The 21,286-nt window shown below is 37.0% G+C and overlaps 2 protein-coding genes and 1 long non-coding RNA gene across 10 annotated transcripts in view; 2 read left to right on the plus strand and 1 right to left on the minus strand.

The window, feature by feature from the left end:
- The window catches only part of LOC141386287 (uncharacterized), an 816,166-nt gene that overhangs the window by 344,168 nt on the left and 450,712 nt on the right, over window positions 1–21,286 (plus strand). The window lies entirely within an intron of this gene.
- The window catches only part of LOC141386289 (uncharacterized), a 157,237-nt gene that overhangs the window by 87,332 nt on the left and 48,619 nt on the right, over window positions 1–21,286 (minus strand). The window lies entirely within an intron of this gene.
- Window positions 11,982–21,286, plus strand: part of sap130a (Sin3A-associated protein a) — a 29,929-nt gene continuing 20,624 nt past the window's right edge. For 2 of the 8 annotated variants that reach the window (XM_009302388.5, XM_073952424.1), the window contains exons 1-5: window positions 11,987–12,047; window positions 12,813–12,922; window positions 13,638–13,909; window positions 16,972–17,136; window positions 18,784–18,901. In XM_009302388.5, coding sequence (XP_009300663.2) covers window positions 12,820–12,922; window positions 13,638–13,909; window positions 16,972–17,136; window positions 18,784–18,901 — 658 coding nt within the window. In that variant the 5' untranslated portion in view covers window positions 11,987–12,047; window positions 12,813–12,819. 8 annotated transcript variants of the gene reach the window in all.

Genomic DNA, 21,286 nt, shown 5'->3' on the forward strand with positions numbered 1-21,286 from the left:
TTCCGCAGTTTAGAATAAGGTCAATAAAATCTGCAGAATGCCTCCAGGAGCAGAATTGAAACCCCCTGGTCTATATAATTGCCGTCATCGCCAGTGGGCTGTTTGGTTCCTAGAATTTCTGAATATTTTCCTTTGAATTCTGCAGTAGAGCAAATCTATACTGTTTATTTATTTTTTATTTTTTAGAGAGTTAACTTGTTAACAAAGGTCGGCAGCGGAACCACACCTCACTTTGTCTCCTTAACCCAGTGGTGTCCAAACTCGGTCCTGGAGGGCCGGTCTCCTGCAGATTTTAGCTCCAACCTGCTTCTACACACCTGCAGGCAATTTCTAGAAAGCCTAGAAAGAGCTTGATTAGCTAGCCCAGGTGTGCCTGATTGGGGTTGAATCTAAACATTGCAGGACACCGGCCCTCCAGGACTGAGTGTGGACACCCCTGCCTTAACCAACCACATACTCCCTGAAACCTTATTTAAGGCAGACCAGCCCTCTAGCACTGTTCTTCTCATTCTCTCGAACCCACCATCCCTCTCTCTATTTTCTTGCTTTCCATTAACAATCATTAAATATTAACAACAGCAATCCCTCTTTTTACTCTTAGGTTGAATCAATAGGTCCAATCACTTTACCAAAATGTTACAGAGACGATACCCCCACTCTGAGTCTCTGGGCATCATCGTAGGATGGCTGATCAACCTACCTACCTGTTCACTTTTTATCATCCTACTTCCCTCCCCCTTCCTCCCACTGTTCCCTTACCATCCATTTCATCCTTACATCTCTAAAATAAATACTAGCTCAAAGTGTGGCATGGTCCATGCTGGTGAACGCATGGTTAAATATGACAGCCTCCATGCAAATGGTTTCCACCAGTGTTTGGAAGAGTTTTTCCAATAATTCCCTCACTGACTCAGCAAATGGAAAGCAAAATGTTCAAAATTGGCATTTACACGTTCCAATGATCTTAGTAACATGTTTTTAGTTAAGGACCTTAGTAACGCATACCTCAAGATATAATTCAATAAGTCAAATGCTGTGTTTTGCCAGCGTTTCCAGAGAGACACAATGATATTCCAAAACCTTCAGGAGTGTGGAGGGAATGAATTTCCCTCAATGACTCTTTCCCCTTGTCCTTTCCAAAGAAGGTTATGAACGTCTAATTTTGCATTTGTTTTATGGTGGAAAATCCTTTTTTTCACCTAATACCTTTTGGCAACTGTTTGAAGCACATCTGTATTGACTCGCAAATAGCATACATGAATCTTGTAAAGGGCAATGTGGATTTCAGAAACCCTTGTTGTTAGCGATACTGGTGGCCAATAAGTGAACTGCAGTCACCAACTTGGCTTGTACTCATATAACGTACAACAGAATGAACATGATTCTAAATAACTGAATAAACAAAAGACAAAAAGGTCAATTAGACTAAATAATATAAATCTGGGTATGGCTAATAATCTGGCTAATCCTCTCATCATTTACTCATTGTCCACTTGTTTTAAATGAAGTCGCTTTCTTTTGTTGAACACAAAAGAATTCTGGATGGCAGATGTGGTTCTAAGGTAGTTTTTTTTTCTATTATGGATGCCAGTGACCTTCATTTTTCAATACTCTTTAATACATCTTCTTTAGTATATCTACAGAAACAAATGTGAGAAATTATTTGGTATAAATCAAGAGATTAAAAAGCAAACAATAAATTAGTTTTTCTCTTCAGCCTTAAAACCAATTAGCGTTGTTTTTAGTGTTGGCCCACAAAAGGGCTTCACAAATGGAGGGTGTGTATTACTGAGTCAAGATTATCTTTTTATGCAAACGGATCTCTCCAATTTACCATATGAAAAGTGAGTTCTGAAGGTGGAGCAAATTGAAGTGGTGCAGTATCACCTTCCTGTTTGAGGGATTAGAATCTGAGACACATCCTTTTTTAAGGAGAATTATCATATTTTAACTTTGATGCAATGTCGGGTTAACAATGTCTATCTTATGAGTCACACTGAGATGCATTAGGGTGAGGTAATTGGCTGTGCATAAAATGGTGTATGTATCAGGTTTACTAGTAACTGGCATTATTCATTTCTCAAATTATGAAACCTTCATTAAAAACAATAAGAAAAAATGTACATGCAAATAGGGGTATGTTCTTTGTGTTATGCTTAAAATTATTATTTAATGGAAATAGCAGTGATGACATGTATACTGTACAGCATATTTATAGTGTAGTCCATAGACTGATTTCACGCGTTTTAAAAGCAAAATTGAGGATGCCATGGGAGGAAACCCGGAAGTATCGCCTAGAGAGGAATATTATGTACCTGGATATATATCTTATCACAGACAAGAAAGTGACACAAATTTATAATTTCATCACCTTTCAAGTGACCCGAAGATCCATTTTGAATGTATAGTGTAAATGAAAAGAGACATCAGACCTCATTTTCAGCTAAGTAAAGGGAAATGGCACTAGTTAGCTAAAGTTTTCTTTCCCAAACACACGTTTTAGATGCCATTTATCAGACTCAAGTTAATGAACTGATTCTTTCACTATATTAGACTTGTCTCAATACTGAATTTCAGCCCCATCTATCCATTCATTCATTCATTCATTCATCTTCCTTTCAGATTAGTCTCTTTATTAATCAGGGGTTGCCACAGTAAAATCAACCGCAAACTTATCCAGCATATGTTTTACACAGCGGATGTCCTTCCAGCTGCAACCTATTACTGGGAAACACCCATACATTCTTATTTACACACATAAACTACGGACAATTTAGCTTTTTCCAATTTACCTATACCGTATGTCTTTAGACTGTGGGAGAAACCGGAGCACCCGGAAGAAAACCCACGTAAATGTAGTGAGAACAGGGGCAGACTGAGATTAAAGATCAGCCCTGGCACTGTAGCCACGCCAGCCCACATTACCACACCTACACAGCACCATCCACCGACACGCACATTCACTACTTATATTGGTGTACAGATGGTGAAATAATATAAGCAGTAGCGTATGTAATAGATATTTAAACATTTAATGTATGTGATTAGAACAAAAACAACCCATTTATAACAAATTTATACGTACAGTCATTTCATTCATTCATTTCATGCATCAGTTGAATGAACCGCCAACTTATCCAGCATATGTTTTATGTAGCAGATGCCCTTCAAGCTGCAACCCATTACTGGGAAACCCCTATACACACACATTCACAAACATGTACTATGGACAATTGGGCCTATCCAATTCACCTATATAGCACATGTGTTTGGACTTGTGAGGGAAACCGGGAGGAAACCCATGCAAACATGTAAACTCCACACATAAACACCATCTGACCCAGCCAAAGCTTGAAACATCGACCTTCTTACCTTCTTGAGGTGACAGTGCTACCCATTGCGTTGTCCCATTTTGAGACTATTTCAGTTAATTTTATGCATTTGGCAGTGTCTGATTTTAGAGCAAGTGTTTAGAGTTTTTCAGCACCGCATTTCCTATTTTACGGTCCATCTCTGACAATTAGCTTGTGTTGCACTTACTGTTTGTTTGACATTCTTGCCAAATTTTGATTATGTCCATGTAACCTCTGATTGGGTCGGCCCATCTTGAAACAAGCCGGCCATTGCCGATTGGGCTAATACTTAACATTTATTATTATTATTACTTTTATCATCATCATCATCTTCATCATCATCATCATCACCATCACCATCACCATCACCATCACCATCACCATCATCATCATCACATTCCTATCTTGCAAGAGATAAAAACTGCCTGCATGTAAAAACATTACATATAAAAAAATTATAACAAAATAGCATACCGGCCCACATTTAAAAAATGGTCCAGCCATTCTGCCATTTGCCAGAATTGCCATATGACCAGTCTGCCCCTGAGTGAGAACATGCAAGGCTTGAACCAGCAACCTTCTTGCTGTAAGGCGAGATCGCCACTCCATCGCCCACTTTTGGCCTCAATACTGGTACAAAAAATAAAAATAAAAATAATTTGCTCCTACAAATAAAAGTTTAGTGTTGAGTGCACTAAACAACCGTTCTGCCGATTTGCCATAGTGTTCACCCTTGCTCAACAGAAATGATTGTGATCACTGATTGTCAGTTCACTGCACTTTACAGATGTTTACCAAATGCAAACACAGACGAGTGATTCGCTAATGACTCGACTGATCTTCGCAGCTTTAAAACGCTCCAGTGTCCATGTACTTATCTGTGCTTGCACTTGGTGAAGAGTGGTGAACTGCTGACCTTCACGGCCAATAACAGTTATTTCTGTCGAGCACTGGTGAATACTTTCGCAAATTAGTGGTGTTAAGAACATGTGTAAATTTTAGAGGGAAATGGACATTTTTAAAGTTTCAGTACTGGGAAAACATTATTAGAAACAACATGAGGGTGCTCACTAGGTCACATAGGCAATTGAGCATTGAGTTTACCTGCATGGTGCCATGAACTGAAGCCTAGGAAGACACTTTAGCTTATTACTCTTAAAGAGATTGTGATTTAGTTTGATGCCTAATATGCTTTTAAAATTTAAATTAACCTTAAATTAATCATATAAAAGTGATGTTTACACCATATCTGCATTTCGAAATCACGGCAACAGCTGGAGGTTTATAGTCCACATGTTGTTGCAATGTTTACAGTGCTGATCCTTTACTTTCCGGTTTCTTCCCACCGCAGCTTCGGTCAGTTGCCATATCTGTTTGGTGTTTGCATGTTCTCCCATGATCGCAAGGGTTATCTCCAGAAGCTCCGGTGTCCTAACAGTCAAAAGATATGCGCTATAGGTGAATTGGGTAAACAAAATTTAACGTATATATGAATGAGAGAGTGTATGGGTGTTTCCCAATACTGGGTTGTGGCTTGAAGGGCATCTTTTGCGTATAACATATGCCGGAATAGTTGGCGGTTCATTCAGTTGTGGCGACCCCTATAATAAATAAGAGACTAAGCAACTACAATTTTTTTTTTCTTCATGCAAATTTCCCTACACAAATTTAGATATTCACTGACCTCATGCAAACTGAAACCAAGACTAGATGAGGCTAATTCTAATCTCTGTCACCGTGACTCTGTTCTAAAGATAGATATTCCCAATCATGATCTGTTATTGTGCCTTTAGTCAGGAGAACATCCCTCGACTTACATCAAGAGCTCCACGGGAAGGTCAGACATGCCTGACGGATGCCAGGCTGATGAAGTGTTCAAATTACCTGGCAAAAGACTCTCTGCTGCAGCATTGCAAATATGAATTAGTCATTGCAAAGTATCCGTCACCTGTATTTACGTCCGTGTCTGCGTGTTATGATGCGGCTGGCGAAATAGCATTCGGTTTTCAAATACTTCCATGTTTGTCAGCAGCCTTTTCTGAATTCCATACTTTCAATGAGACATGTTCAAATACTCTTAGATTTTCTCTCCATGTGATGATTATTTTTTCCCAGTAACAGCATACCATGCTAACTCAGATAAGGTCCTTGCACTGCTATGTAATGCATGCCGTAGACAGGAATGTTCAGTATGCTGTTTCACAAGCGTTCAATCCCAGTCATACACTGACAGGTGAAGATGGACACACTGTCACTTATTTAGTAGCGCACATGCTCTTGCCTCATGTTTAAGCATGGCATGGGGGGAGAATGTGGAGAAATGGCTTTTTATAAGTGCTGTGTCCTCTCAGCGTAACCTTACACACCAGAGTGCACATGTACATGTTGCAAGAGTTTGGTTGAATATCATAGAAATATTTATAGAAATCATGGCTTTGTATGTTGCTAGTTACTTCATATTAGCAGTGGGGGAAAGAAAAATCATACTCAAGTAAAAGTACTATTACTTGCCCACAAATGTAGTGCGAGTAGTGTAAAAGTATCTTGTAAATATTACTTAACATATGAGTAAAAAGTAGTCCTTTTACTTAAGAGTAGTATTACACTGTGAAAGGTTGATTCACTTGCATGCAGTTTGTGCAGGGATGCGTAAACGTAACATTCTGTACTGCATTTAGTCATCTTCATGTATTTGTTCCTGTCATTGTTTGTTTGTTCTGTCCTTCCTTCCTTCATTCATTTGTTCCTTCCTTCGTTCCTCCCTTCATTCTTTTGCTCTTTCATTTGTTCATATTGTTGTTCCTTCATTAGGTTAATTCATAAATTTTTTTGTTTGTTTGTCCCTTCATTTCTTCCTTAGTTTGTTCAATCTTTCCTTGAATCCTTTCTTCCTTCATTAGTTCAGTCCTTCCATCCATCTTTCAGCCCTTCCTACCATTCCTTGTCCGGTGCTTCCTTCATTCGGCCCTTTCTTCCATTCTCCATTCGTTCCATTTAGTGATAGTTTAAGGCTGTTTGAGGATTTCAGTCATCATAGACTCTCAGAAATAAAGGTACGCAAGCTGTCACTGGGGTGATACCTTTTCAAAAGGTACTAATTTGTAAGGGTCCATACTACCTCAATTGTATATATTAGTACCTAAGAATTTTACGAGGAACACTTTTGTACTTTTCAGGCACCAATATGTACCCTTAAGGTATTAATATGGACCTATTTCTGAGAGTGTACAGTCGACATCCTTCATTGTCTCATTAGTGACATGCAGAAAAAGTCTCTGGGTCATTGCATGTAAAGATTTTGGACATGTTCCTGGACATTTTTAATGCTTCCAAAAGGGTTGCTTGCATCAGTATAATGCAATTTACTTTTTATGTGTGATTTGATTGGACTTTAGCCAATCACCATAGACAAGAAAAAATAAATTTGTGACTGCAGATTGAAGGAAAATAGCGGAGTAAATGTACAATAAACACAATTGAAAAGGATCAACTTTTTATCATATAAAAAAATGTGCACAAACTATGATGGTAACACATTTACCAAAAAAATTTAAAAATCAGTATGCGCATCAAAAATAAAAAAGAATGTGATTTTTTTTATATCATGTGATAATGGGTGCAGTAGGACAGCAGTAAAGGACAAACCAGCAGACTGACCACATAGTAAAATGTCTTAAATGTTGTTTTGGTCATTCTTTTGTCATTTGGTCACTACCATACTCAAAGTCTACCATCAAAGAGGTTTAGCACATTCTTCCCCACTGGGGCGGTACCTTTTCAAAAGGTAAATTTTTGTTCCTAACAATTTCTTAAAGGTACGCACTAATATCTAAAAAGTACTGATGTGTACCTCATAGTACATTAAAGGTACAAAAGTGTTTTGAAAAAGGTATTGCCCCAGTTTAAGATTTTGGACCTTTTATTTCTGAGAGGCTCTAAGAGTGTTCTAAGAGTGTAATTTGTTCTTCTTTCTCAGCAAATTCAGTTAGTTAGATAAAAATGTGCTTTATTTGCAAATATTTAAGGCAACATTTAAACCCTTTCAGCTGCAACCTAGTATTGGGAAACAACCATACACACTCATTCACACTCAGACACTACAGACAATTTATTTTTATTTAATTCACCTATACCCGCATGTCTTTGGACTGTGGGGAAAACTGGAGCACCTGAAGGAAACCCACGTGAACATGGGGACAACATACAAACTCCATACAGAAATGCCAACTGACCCAGTCGAGACTCGAACCAGTGACCTTCTTGCTGTAAGGCAACAATGCTAACCACTGACCCACTGCCTTCCATCGTATCAATAGTTCACTCAAAATAACCTTTGTTTTGTTATGAAAATGTACACTAAATAATACAAATGTGTATTATCTCATTCATTCATTTTCTTTTCGGCTTAGTCTCTTTATCAATCTGGGGTCATTACAGCGGAATGAACCGCCAACTTTTCCAGCATATGTTTTACGCAGCGGATGCCCTTCCAGCTTCATCCCATCTCTGGGAAACATCCATACACACTCATTCACACTCATACACTATGGACAATTTAGCCTACCCAATTCACTTTTACCGGGGGGAAACCGGAGCACCCGGAGGAAACACATACGAACGCGGGGAGAACATGCAAACTCCACACAGGAATGCCAACTGACCAGGTTGAGGCTCAAACCAGCTACCTTCTTGCTATGAAGTGACAGCACTACTTACTGCGCCACCAAGTCGCCCTGTATCATGTCATATGTTGTACAAAATAATCTTCCATGCTTTGCTTTTTACTAAAGTAATGAGAGCGAGATCCAATCAAGATTCCTGCAATTGAAGAAATATTTTACCTTAAAACCAAAGAATAAGCCACAAAGAGATTCCACACAATATCGTTCCATTTCTGCCATTTTGAAAACATTCTAGAGGTTAACTGAACTTCATAGCTGTCATTACCAAAGCTATGTTCTTTCTGAAATCACGTTGTGTTTTCCACTCAAGGTTATGAATGTCTTCAAACCTGTCACTAATTAAGTTATTTTACTCTTGCATAACTTCTGTTACAATTTGCATTGCAATGTGTGTAATGCATAACCTAACCCATGTCCCGACCCCATGCTTGCAATCCTCTCCAAGCATTCATCACAGAAATGCATTGATTTCAATGATGCAGACTATAATCTTTCAGAACAAAAGGGGCAAATGTAGTCATGGATGTTTCAGTAACAACAAAAGATATTTTTATGGATTGCAACTGTCCAGGATCATACTGAATTCCTAAAACGATTGTGCAAAAGACTCATATTAAGCAACACTGTGACCCGAAGCTTAGAAAGTAATTCATTCATAGATCCTAAAACACTGCCAGGAAAAGTAGGGCAAAAGAAAATGTCTGGCATCCATCATCCTCCCCTTTTTTGCTTTACTTTGCTTTATTTTGAAACCGAAGCCATTCATGGAAAAATTCAGAGGTTTCATGGAGGGAAACCATACACTTGGTTAAATGTTTGGTTGCGAATGTGAAGCCACGATATGACCTACAGGTTAAATCACACATCACTAGCCTTTGACTTTTACTAAATGATCATATAGAATGTGAATGCAATGACTTGAAGATATCATTTTACAGATTAAGAGAAGGAGATTCCTCGGATCCAAATATAGTCCCACAACATGCCTGAGCTCTGCAAGAAGCACCTTACTTGAGTGACAGGAATAACCCGGCTCTCATCCGGAAAAACAGTTTTGACTTGGGCTCAGCCGTGCTGCCAAACATCCTGGGTATTCTAGTGATGTAATGATCCATATGTGTGCTAGTAACATGAAGCTAAAGCCATGGGATTGTTCTCCATGCTCTGAGACTTTTCAGCTTTAAAACAGTCTGTTATAAGACCTAAAACACAGATGCATTTGCATATGCAGACTTTACTGCTTCTTTCTCAGAGAATAGTATAACAATACCATGAAGCCTTGCTTAAGCCGCAGACAAATATATCAAATTATTATAGTATCAACAATCATATGTGAGATGATTATGATTATAACATTTTGTCATGATCAACTCTCCATCCATATTAAAATAATGAATTTTTATTCATTTTCTTTTCGGCTTAGTGCCTTTTAATTAATCTTATCCAGCAAATGTTTTATGCAGCGGATGCCCTTCCAGTTGCAACCCATCACTGGGAAATATTCATACACACTCATTCACACACTTACACTACCGACAATTTAGCCTACCCAATTCACCTACCGTCTTTGGACTGTGGGGGAAACCGGAGCAGCCGGAGGAAACCCTAGCCAACACGGGGAGAACATGCAAACTCCAAACAGAAACGCCAACTGACCCAGCCGAGGCTCGAACCAGCAACCTTCTTGCTGTGAGTCGATCGTGCAACCCACTGGGCTCCGTGATGCCCCAAAGTAATTTTATACATTGTAATATTTCATGATAAAATACATAGCCAGTACTTTAAATTAGTTTAATTTAATTAAGATTTCTTTATGTTATGCTAGTGTTTTGATTGACATATTGCATTACATAGTATCATGTGCAAATCAAAATGTTTGTGAATGTTACACTCTATAGTGCCCTGCAGTCTTTTTTAATAGAAAATGTATCACTCTTTAAAAAGAATTTGTTAGATTAAAGAGAGAATGAGAGAGAGAGAGAGAGAAATGTACCTACCTATTTAGTATGTATATATTACAGTACATATTACACTATGCATTACAGTGAAAATACCTAGAAAAAAATGTTAAAAGATTTTTTTTTTTTTTACAAGAAGCACTATCAGCAGTTAGAATCATGCAGAAGCAAACATTGCAACAATGTGTACAATGCTAGCAATTCTGCAGTGAATAACCTTCATCACATTCCTGCATTGATGGAATTCCTGCACATCTTAGTAAAACAAATTGACTTACATAAAGCATTGCTAAGAGAGAGAGAGTACAGTAAATGTACAGTTTATTCTAATCTATTTTTGTATTGATTTGTATGCATAATATGTTGAATAATTATATAATATATTGAATATTAATGTGATATATTGAATAATATGATGTATTGTTCAAATTTAATTTAATTATTATATATAAATATCTCCTCTTTTCTTACTACTATTTACTGTGTGTACTGTTTTTTTTATTATATATGTATATATGCATGATTCTAACTGCTGATAGTGCTTCTTGTAAAAAAATATATTTTTTCAAGATATTTTTATTGTAATATATACATTCTGTAATATTTACTGTAATATATACATAAATAAGTAAGGAACACCTATGTTTGCTGGTGTTTACAGTAAATCTAGCGGTGATTCAGTTAGTTCCCCTCCCAGATTCTGTTAAGCAGTGCCATCTGGTGGTGGTGGGCATAAAAGCAATCATTTTCAATGTGGATTACAATTTTTTTTAATTTAAAGGGATAGTTCACAAAGTTGATTTTTAAGTCTTAATTTATCCAAGTCAGTTATTATCTATAGCATGACAGGAAATATCAGTTTGCGTTAATTCCAAACATTGGTTTCTTGAAATGAGGAGGCAGCGCTGCTGATATGTTGGCTTTAGACTGTCTGTGACCTCAATCAAGATTGACCAATAATAGAATATTGGGAATTCATCCCAGAGCGAAGATGCTGCTGAGCTACAGAGCTCAAAACCGTTCAACTCGTAAGCAACGATTTTAGATCCGCGAAAAAAAAAAAAAAAAAAAAAAAAGATATAACAGAAAGCAAAATGAATTAGACAATGAAACACTTGGTGGTAACTGCATAAAATGTCAGTAGATTACTTTTGTAGAGCAAATGTTTTGCACTATGAAATTTTTTTTTAATTAAATGTTTTTATTTTATTTTATTTTATTTTTTATTACAATAATGTACCTAATTTTGGTCAAAACCTTTACACGTTTGTTTGAATAGACACAAAATCCCGACATTCGTTCAAAAATTTTCAATGCGCAAGCAAAACAACTTGCAACATCTAGATTTTGATTGGATAATAAAGAAACAAATCTAATTCCATGCTGAAATAGTCTCCTGTGAACAATATTGTGCTCTTAGCCGCATGAAAAAACAACCCACAATGTTTTACAAACACGAAGCATTACAATAACTTGAGCTCTTCGCTTACAGAGTCCCGTTATAATTAAGGAAGTTGACTGAACTCCCTAGAGCTTTGGACAAAAAATAACAAATAAATAAATAAATAAATAAATAAATAAATAAATAAATAAATAAATAAATAAATAAATAAAATAACAATCAACTACTAAATTATTAATATTTATTTTGTAATGGCTTATTTTCAATTATCATGTGAAAGCATACTCATAATATTTCTTATTTATTTGTTTAGTTGATGAATTTAGCTTTTTCAAATGTAGGTAGGCTACATGGTCTGGAAAACACTAAATAAAATTTCCCAAAAAATATGTTATTTACATAGGCTATTTATTTTTTATTTGTATACATTTTTGCTGCATATTTTCCTCACTGTAACTGGAATCATCATTATTAGTTGTTAATGATGATTAAAATAATTTGTTTACAAATAGAAAAACATAGATAAAAAAAAAACGTGGACGCTCTAGTGAGGATTTTATTTTGAAATGGGTTGCGCCGGTCCGCCATTTTGTACTTTTTAGTTGATGCAGTATTCACACTATGTTGTGGGAATAGCTTCAGATATACGGTAGTAGTATTTACAATGTTTCTTGTCTTTTGCTTTAATAAGTTCTGTTTGTATTTGTAGCACGTTTACATATTGTTATAATGCAACAACATTGGTGTTTTGTGCATGAAACTTGCACTTTGTAAACAAATTCACATTAGCTTTTGTAAACCAGCAGTGGAACAGTGAAAAAAATAAGGCTTTTGTTTTGATCTGTAACATTTCTTCTTTTATTATAGCTGTTTGTATGATTTTCTACTGCATCCCGTTCGGTCTGATGAAAAAAGCAATAATACGCCAAAAGTGACAGTTATTGACATTAGCTAGTGTTTATCGCGCATTTAACGTTAGTAATTATTATGTTTAAAGTCGGATTATGTTTAATTATTTACGAAATAAAGGCGAATGGAGATGCATTTTATCTGTTTGTGATGCATCGATTGTAGTTTTTTGTTGGTTTATTTCGATCGTGTTTTTGTATGCGGACACATGATCATACATGTGCTTTACTCTGTTGTTGTGTTGAGTTTGGATCTCAAACATTGCCCCTGAACGAGGCCACAAACGCTCATTTACAACCAGCCCTAGTTAGACACACAATAATAAAAATCAAATCGGAATAATTAGGATTGAATAGTGCAGGCGGGTTGGAAGTAAACTGTCGGGCAGTGGCCCTCAAGAAGTGAGCTCACGTATATGTTCTTAAGCACACTGAGTGTAGCTCTTTTTGAAGTATGATGTATTCAGTGGACTTCAAGACTGCGCTTGTTGTTTTTTCTTGGCTGACAGACAGAAGATGAGTTCTCAGCAGTTTCCTCGAGCTGCTCTGCCTCCCTCTGCTGCTGCTGCTGCACCGGGTCAGGCTTCCGCAGACAGCAGCGGTACAGGAACACATTCAGGTAGGTGGATAGTGATACACCACTCCAATTATTTGCTCATAGTAATAATGTTCTAATACTAAGTTAGAAGTAATGTGTTGCACATATATATAATGGTTAAGCAAAGTTTTTTTAACACGCAGTTGTTAATTCGGAACAATTTATTTATGCTCATCATAATTTTAGAGGGTTCCTATTTTGCCGCTTTTTAACAAAAAAAAAAAAAAATAGACATTTGGTTTCTGCAGCATGTGTTTGAAAAGTGTCATCTCAAAATTACAACAACATACAAAAGTAGTTTCCCATAAATGTATGTCAAAAAAGGATACATATTTTCATCTCAAATTTAGCCAAGTGTTATCCTTTTTTTTTTTTTTTTTTACTGCAATCTAGTCCAGAAACTTTTTTTTTGTTCTTTTTCTTTTGATTACTTTTACAAACTTGTTGTGCATACCTTTTAAGTCTCTTGCCAAACAAGTCCATTGTCCAAAATATGGAGATTTTAGATGTTCGGTAAGTTTGTCACAAAAAATATAAGCTGTTCTTTCTTTGGGTTCATTCTTAAAAATGAAATTGAATGCCAAGAAAATCATTACTAAATGTGTAGATTTCTTTTTTGGCTAAGACCAAATGAACTAAGTCAACTATGAATTATTATGTGCACATCTCACAGAACCTTATACTGAAATATCATGTCATAAATTGGTTGCTGACAAAATCTCAAATTGTGTTCCAGTAGGCAGTGAGGACAGCAGCCGTGAAGTGGATCACCCTCAGGATCCTTCATTGGGCAGTAGCAGTGGCAGCATAGGTGGACTTGCTTCTTTTCGTGATGATAAGCAGGAGACGGTGGTGGTCAGACCTTACCCGCAGGTCCAAGCCCCTGGCCAGTCTCCTGCTCTGCCCCAGCATGTGCCGATCCAGCCCAGCCCTCCGGTGACTCTGGCCGCCCCATCAGTCCATTTACTGCAGGGCCAGCAACCGAGTCTCACTGAAGGCTCAGTAAAGGTAAATTAATTTGGAATTTGTGCAGCCCTGTTAGCACGCTGCTAAGTTGCAGCTGAAAGGACATCCGCTGAATAAAACATGCCGGAGCAGTAGGCTGTTAATTCTGCTCTGGCGACACCTGATAAATCAGGGACTAAGTCGAAGGAAAATGAATGAATACCTGCAGTCCTGAGGTTTTGTCATGAAATTACCATTTCAGGTACAGTTAAACAATTTGATTGATTGAAATTTCTGTAAGTAAGCGAGTACTCTACCCTCAAGTTGCTTGACGTGTATTTTTCAAGCTTTTGGGAAAAATGGTGTGTTCTCACTCCAATCAGGGTTTTTGCAGCCAATACATAGTCGTATTAATTCTTTGTCATGGTGATCGGCCGATAATAAGTACTGATTCTGATGCTTCAAGCTTTATAAAGCATAAAGCATATTTTTCCCTCTAAGCATGACACTTAAGTGGAGATCTCTATTTACATATGAGAATAAATGAAGTATGTTCCTTATAATGGCTTATACATGTCTCTTATAACCGTTACAGCATGTTACATCACCGTTATAACTCTTATAACACATCATTTAACTCTTATAACATGTCATGGGCAGAAACAGCTTTATAGAAAGAGATAGATAAAATAATATAAAACACAGAACTTTCAGATTTTATATATGTAAAAAGGCCTAAATACATGCAAGGCCATTGCAATATTTTGTTCTTCAACTAGCATGTCTGTGAGCTTCTGTGCTCCGGACAGCCTCATAGCAGCTCAATCGCTCAATGAAAGAGAGACAGGGATGTGCACTTGAGTTATCTTTACTGTGGTGCTTATCTGACCTAACAAATGTAAAGCTAAGAGCATCACTGTGCCTCTCGCAATCTGTTCTCTTGCTAATTCACTCTCATCTCCATGATTTTCATGGTACTTTATCTAAATAAAACACCTGCGATCGGTTCATGAGAACGGCCAGATTGGCGAGTACCGATCAAGTCATAAAATGTGATTATCGGCTGATACAATCAACATTCGATCGTTCAGAGCATCCCTAGTCCTAACCAGACATGGTGATTTAACATTGTGAGCTAATCAGATTTATTATAATTGTTATCATCATCATCATCATCATCATCATCATCATGTAGTCCCTTTCCTCATTTTTCACCTAAGAAAGGAAAGGGCCTTTTGTGGATTGGACAGGGTTTACTTACCTTGACAACACCTTTTCAGCTGTTAAAATTAGCGCTTATCTCTGCTTGATAATACAAACTTTTTTTTTCCTGCCATCCTGCTATATTATTTAAATGAACTGTATACTTGTAAATATTCTGCTGCAAGCTGTTTTAGAGCATACAGACCCCCTGAAATTCCTCTCATTATTTGCACTGACTAATGAAGTCTCACACATTTACAGAAGAGTTCAAGGTTGATATTTCAAATCTTACTTGATTTTTGTCTTGAAATTCATTAATTTATTCAAACTTTATTACAGGCTCAATTCCATAACATTTAAGAAACGAGACCATTTAATAATACAACCATTTAATAATACCAATGCCTCCAAAGCTCTGGGGTGCATTTCCAAAAACCAGGAACTTATGAAAAAGGTGGCAAGTTCCGTCATTACACACATAGTTTGTTGATTTGGTGTTTCCCAAATCCATTGTTCTAATGAACATTCGCAAACTTGCACACAAACTTGTATGCTTGCAACTACACCTGTCGACCTGTAGTTTGAAGCATAGTTCCTGGTTGTGTTCCATTTCCAGTTATCCCCTATGCCATATTCCTTTCGAACCTTCCAACATTTAAACTTGGAATGATTTAAAAAAAAAAAAAAAAAAAAAAAACATTAAAGTCAGCTCTCTTAGGTGTAATTTGCTTTCCAAGTATTATTATTATTTTTTTCAATTTTAGGCGTTCCCTTTACACTGCACTTTGAAAACATTTATGCCATTTTGAATGCGACCGCGGCTCACGACGAAAGCTATAGATGACCTATTATTTAAAAGTAGAATTTACGTTACATCTCTAAAGCTTGTCAAAACAAAAATATATAGCATATGTTAATGCTTTCAATTTATAGTAGGTTATTTATTAAGAAATGTATCTGTACTGTAGGCCGATATGACATGGGTCTGTCGGTTAGAACATTTCTGCAGTGGTTTGAATGTGTCAAATTGTAAATGTAGACATTTATAATAAATAAAATAAAATAAATAAACAAGATCCTACTTAAAAAAATATTATTAAGTAGGGTTTTTTCATTTTCTTAATATATAGCCTACTGTAAATTACAACCATTTACAATTTATATGATTTATGTATGAGATTAGAAGACATGCTAGTTAGGTGGTTTTATGTTTTAGAATAGAATATGTAATATTCTCAATAATATTTGTAAAACAAACATAGGTCCTATATGTGCTGTTTATATATATTTCAAATAATATAGAAAGCGAGTGCATGTTTTTACCAAAATTAATATTGTTTTTTTTTTTTTTTTTGCAAATGCGTGTGGATGTAAAGCAATCTAATTTGCACAAAATATTATAGGGTTTTTCTTTAAAGAAATTGTTACTCCACCTGTTTAGAGCATCAATATGGACATTTTACATTATGACTAACGTGGTTCAATCAACGGATTTGTGACAGAGAAACATCTTTTCCCAAACAATGCATCGTACAATGATAGTTCAGCCATGAGTTATGTCATTGTTTGGGAAACACACCCCTGATTAATAGTGTGTACTATAGACTTCTGTGTTTGATAAACCCTCAATCTTGTTTACAGTGGTAAGACAATTATCCTTGCAAGATAAACACAGCAACAATAATATAGTACTATTAAAACATAATCTTTCATATTTATTTTTTTTACTACAATCAATCCTTATAACAGATGCAAGTTGATATCAGTGGCATGTATATGTGCATAAAAGTCAGTCCGCAATACCCTGGTAATATAAAATTAAATTGACCTTTGAATTTGGCTCTATAATTTTTGTTGTTCATTTGGTATACTTTTAACGCTAGTTGTAAGTCAGTCAATATATCATTTTTGTTGTTCTACAGGCGACCTTGAAGCCACCAATGCCTAGTCGTCTCATTGCACCTGCTCCGGCACTGAGCCAAGGACATATTCCTGTTCCAGCCAAAGTGTCTGGACACATCACTGTTCCACTCGAGAGCAGCATCGCTCCAGCCTCAATACCAGTGGCAACCATCAGTGGTCAGCAGGTCAGTTAACCATCAACATCTTTCAGATCAATTTTTTTTAAATCGGGTTTTTATTCATGTACTGAAGGTTACATAATACTGCACTTGTATATATCTTTTGTCTTAATTTGCTTAAAGGCCTCCTATTTACCCCCTTTTACAAGATGTAAGATAAGTCGTTGTTGTCTTCAGATGTGTCTGTAAAGCTTAAACTCAAAATACCCATCAGATCATTTTTTATACCCTGCTGAATATGTGAATTTTGGGGATAGAGGACATTGTATTGATTTCTGTAGCATGTGCGTTTAAATGCGTTCTCACATGCGCATTTGTTTCTCCTGCTGCGTCATGTCAGATAAACAGCAGTCAGTGACAGAGCAAGACACAAATGGAAAGATTGAGTTTGAGTCAAAATGCCAAGTAAGGTTATTTGATGTGGAGTTTATTCAAGCCTTTCTGCAACAATGAGTCACACACAAATGCCATAATTAAGTTTTTAGTACACACAAATACGTTTTACTTGCACTGTTGCATGTCTACTTGCAGCAAATGTGACAGGATACACGTTAAGATACACTGCTATATGTACCATGGATATTCATTATGTCCTTGTACAAACCAGGACTCCTGTTATGAGTTTGAAGCATTTTCCTTGTTTATAGTTTTAAAAACATTTTAAACTTGTAAAACTCATTCTTGATGTGTAGATGATCACGGAAAATTGGCACAGATCTTTTAATCCCAGTTTCTTTGCAAATCCTGTTCTGTGCACATTTATACGCATTACTACGGAGGCATGTTAAAATCGTTAATCAATTCAGTGGGCGAGGAAAGCCGCATTCCTACGTCACTTCCCAGGGATTTTGATCTTATTTTAATGCCAGAAAAATTTAAAAAAGAGACTTTTTAATATCGCTCAAATATGACAGTGAACACACTATACCTGTACATAGTTTTGTTCAAACAACTTTCAAAAGTGCATCATAGGTGCCTTTGATATATATGCTAAATAGTATTCAGAAAAATAATTATTGTCACACATCAATCTTGTTTAAATTAATTACCTGGATGAAAGAGTTTATGCACAGATCAGCTATGAAGTACAGTTCTAGTCACACTGTAATGGCTGTTGCTCATAACACTTTGCTTGTTGACTGTGGATTTGATTACAACTACATGGCAGGTATGTGAGACTATTGGTTAAGTGGAGAGGCTTCAATAGAATGGTATGTATAACTAACATTTAGCCTTCTGAAAAAAAATTATTAATTTATGTGTTTTTGTTTTATTTGCAACAACATTGTAAAATCTTTATAGACACATTTGGTCATTAACTTTTTTTGAATGCATAATAATGCAAACATGAGGAGGTTTTGCTTCTTGATCTTGAATAAAGTAGATTCATTATGAAAGAAATGTGGAGAGTTTGACAAAATGTTTAATTGACTGATTGAGTGATGAAGTCTCAAAGCTTGCCCACTTTTCTGTTACGCACTCAAAAGTGTGTACTTTTTATGAATAGGCAAACTGGAATGTAGCTATACAAAATATTTACCTATACAAAAATAGTGCCTGTAGGGCTTGTATAATAGGTTTGAAAACCCTTGCTTTATATTACACATAGTGCTTCTTGTAGAAACGGTTTTGACAGGAATAATGTTTCTCCAGGGACAGAGTAACCTGCATCAGCTAATGGCCACTAATGTGCAGATCTTCAGGGGCAGTGCACCACTACAGATTGGATCTCCTGCTACTCCGCACACCTTTACCTCCCATCTGCCCAGAGGTCAGTGATTTTATTCATACATGGATGACATTACAGGTGTAGTTTCCCCAAATACATGGACATTCATTCATTATTTACTCATCCTCATGGGACTTCAGACCTGTTAGTAGGATTTGAGCAAGTTTTAAAGGGATGGTCAAAAAAATGATAAGAAAAAAAAAAGTTATGTGTGTATTGATATAGCGCATCATCGTGTTTGGCAATACACCCAAAGTGCTTCACAATCATGAGGGAGGGGGGTTTGGTGTATCTCCACCATGCCACCAGTGTGCTGCATCCACTTGGATGATTCGACGGCAGCCCTAGGCCACAGCGCCAGTGCGCTCACCTCACACCAGCTATAGATAGTGTATAGAGACAGTGATAGAGACAATTTGATGGATGGGTATGATTGGAAGGCCATGATGAGTAAGGGCCAATGGAAAAAATTTGGCCAGGACACCGGGGTTACACCTTTACTCTTTACAAGAAGTGCCATGGAATTTTTAATGACCACATAGAGTCAGGACCTCAGTTTAAGGTCTCCCACTAAGAATATGGTGTCCCCTTCACTTCACTGGGGCATAAAGACTTAAAGAAGCTGATTTATACTTCTGTGTCAAGCACACGCGTATGCAACGGCGCAGCCTACAAGTTTACGCATAACCCTACGCCGTGGCCGTCGGCGTCACTGACGCGCACCTCTCGTTCATTCATTTTCTTGTCGGCTTAGTCCCTTTATTAATCTGAGGTTGCCACAGCGAAATGAACCGCCAACTTATCCAGCAAGTTTTTACGCAGCGGATGCCCTTCCAGCCACAACCCATCTCTGGAAAACATCCACACATACACAACCACACACACACTCATACACTACGGACAATTTAGCCTACCCAATTCACCTGTACCGCATGTCTTTGGACTGTGGGGGAAACCGGAGTACCCGGAGGAAACCCACACGAACGCAGGGAAAACATGCAAACTCCACACAGAAACGCCAACTTAGCCGAGGATTGAACCAGCGACCCAGCAACCTTCTTGCTGTGAGGCGAACGTGCTAGCCACTGCGCCACTGCGTCGTCGACGCGCACCTCTCATAAAATGTAACTACACGTTGCAACGATGCGTGACACAAGCTCTGTGATTGGTCGCCTTGGTAGCACTGACAAGTCTGAGTGGGACCGAGAGCCGTGTGAGCCCGATGGAGCGATTGTTTACAAGTGTGGAGTCCCGTGAAGGAGCTCTGGATGGAAAGTTTTGTTTTGTGTTTACCTCATGGTTAAAGTTGTTGCACGTCTGCTGGTTCATGCCTTAAAATGAGGGAGTTTGAGCCACTTGTACATTAAGGAAGCATTCAGTAAAAAGTAAAAACAAGCGAAGAAACTCGACACAGAGGAACATTAACACCTCACTGCCAACTAAAGTTTCGGAAGTGTTATTGCAGAACTACAGAAACAGCGCACAGAAGTATGAATGCACAGCTACGTGCGTTGCTTGCACCGTGGGACACGCCGATAACTTGACGCAAAAGTACAAACCATGCTTTACACACACCACACGTTGAGTGCCTTCTGCTGGCTTCACTAACACCACTTCCAACAGCAACTTAGTTTTCCCATGTGGTCTCCCATCTAGGTACTGACCAGCCCTGCCTAGCTTCAGTGAGTAACTTGTTTTGGGCTGTAGGGTGATATGTATAAAACTCATCATTTACTTTCTCTCATGTGGTTTTAAACCTTTATGGGTTTTATTTTCTGTAGAACACAAAAGAAGATATTTTGAATGATTAGTGGCACTCATTGTCTTGCTCGGTAGGACAAAAAACAGTGGAAGTCAAACGGTACCATAAACTAACATTCTTCAAAATAACTGCTTTTGTGTTCAACAAGTAAAAACTGAAATAGGTTTTGAACAAGTGAAGGGTAAGTTAATGATGACAAAAAATTATTTTGGGGTGAACTGTCCTTTTAATAATGCATTGAATCACAGCAAAAATTAGAGTGTTTTTGTTTACAACTTTGTTGTTGTTTTAATCATTGATTTATTTAGATTAGTTTGACGAACATTATGCTACTTTATTCCCTTGTAAATTTATCTTGGTTTATTTTTAGACGTTTTTTACGTCAAAAATACTGCTAAAAACAATTCTCTTGTGTGATGTTCAGAAGGTAGGTTACCTCCATATTTTATCATTTGGGAGCAGAGTTATTCACACTTTAAACTATTTTCATGTGTGATTGTGTAACATTCATGGAAAAATAGTGGAGACGAGTTCTGCATCTGCAAATACATTTTGTGCGGTCTGCAAATTTACATTTAGAGAACATAATGACATATTGTGTTTGCTTTAGATTATTGAACATCTATACTTCGTTGTAATGTCTAAAATGTACTTTTATAAAACCT

Source organism: Danio rerio, chromosome 6, assembly GCF_049306965.1.
Source record: "Danio rerio strain Tuebingen ecotype United States chromosome 6, GRCz12tu, whole genome shotgun sequence".
NCBI classification, from domain to species: domain Eukaryota; kingdom Metazoa; phylum Chordata; class Actinopteri; order Cypriniformes; family Danionidae; genus Danio; species Danio rerio.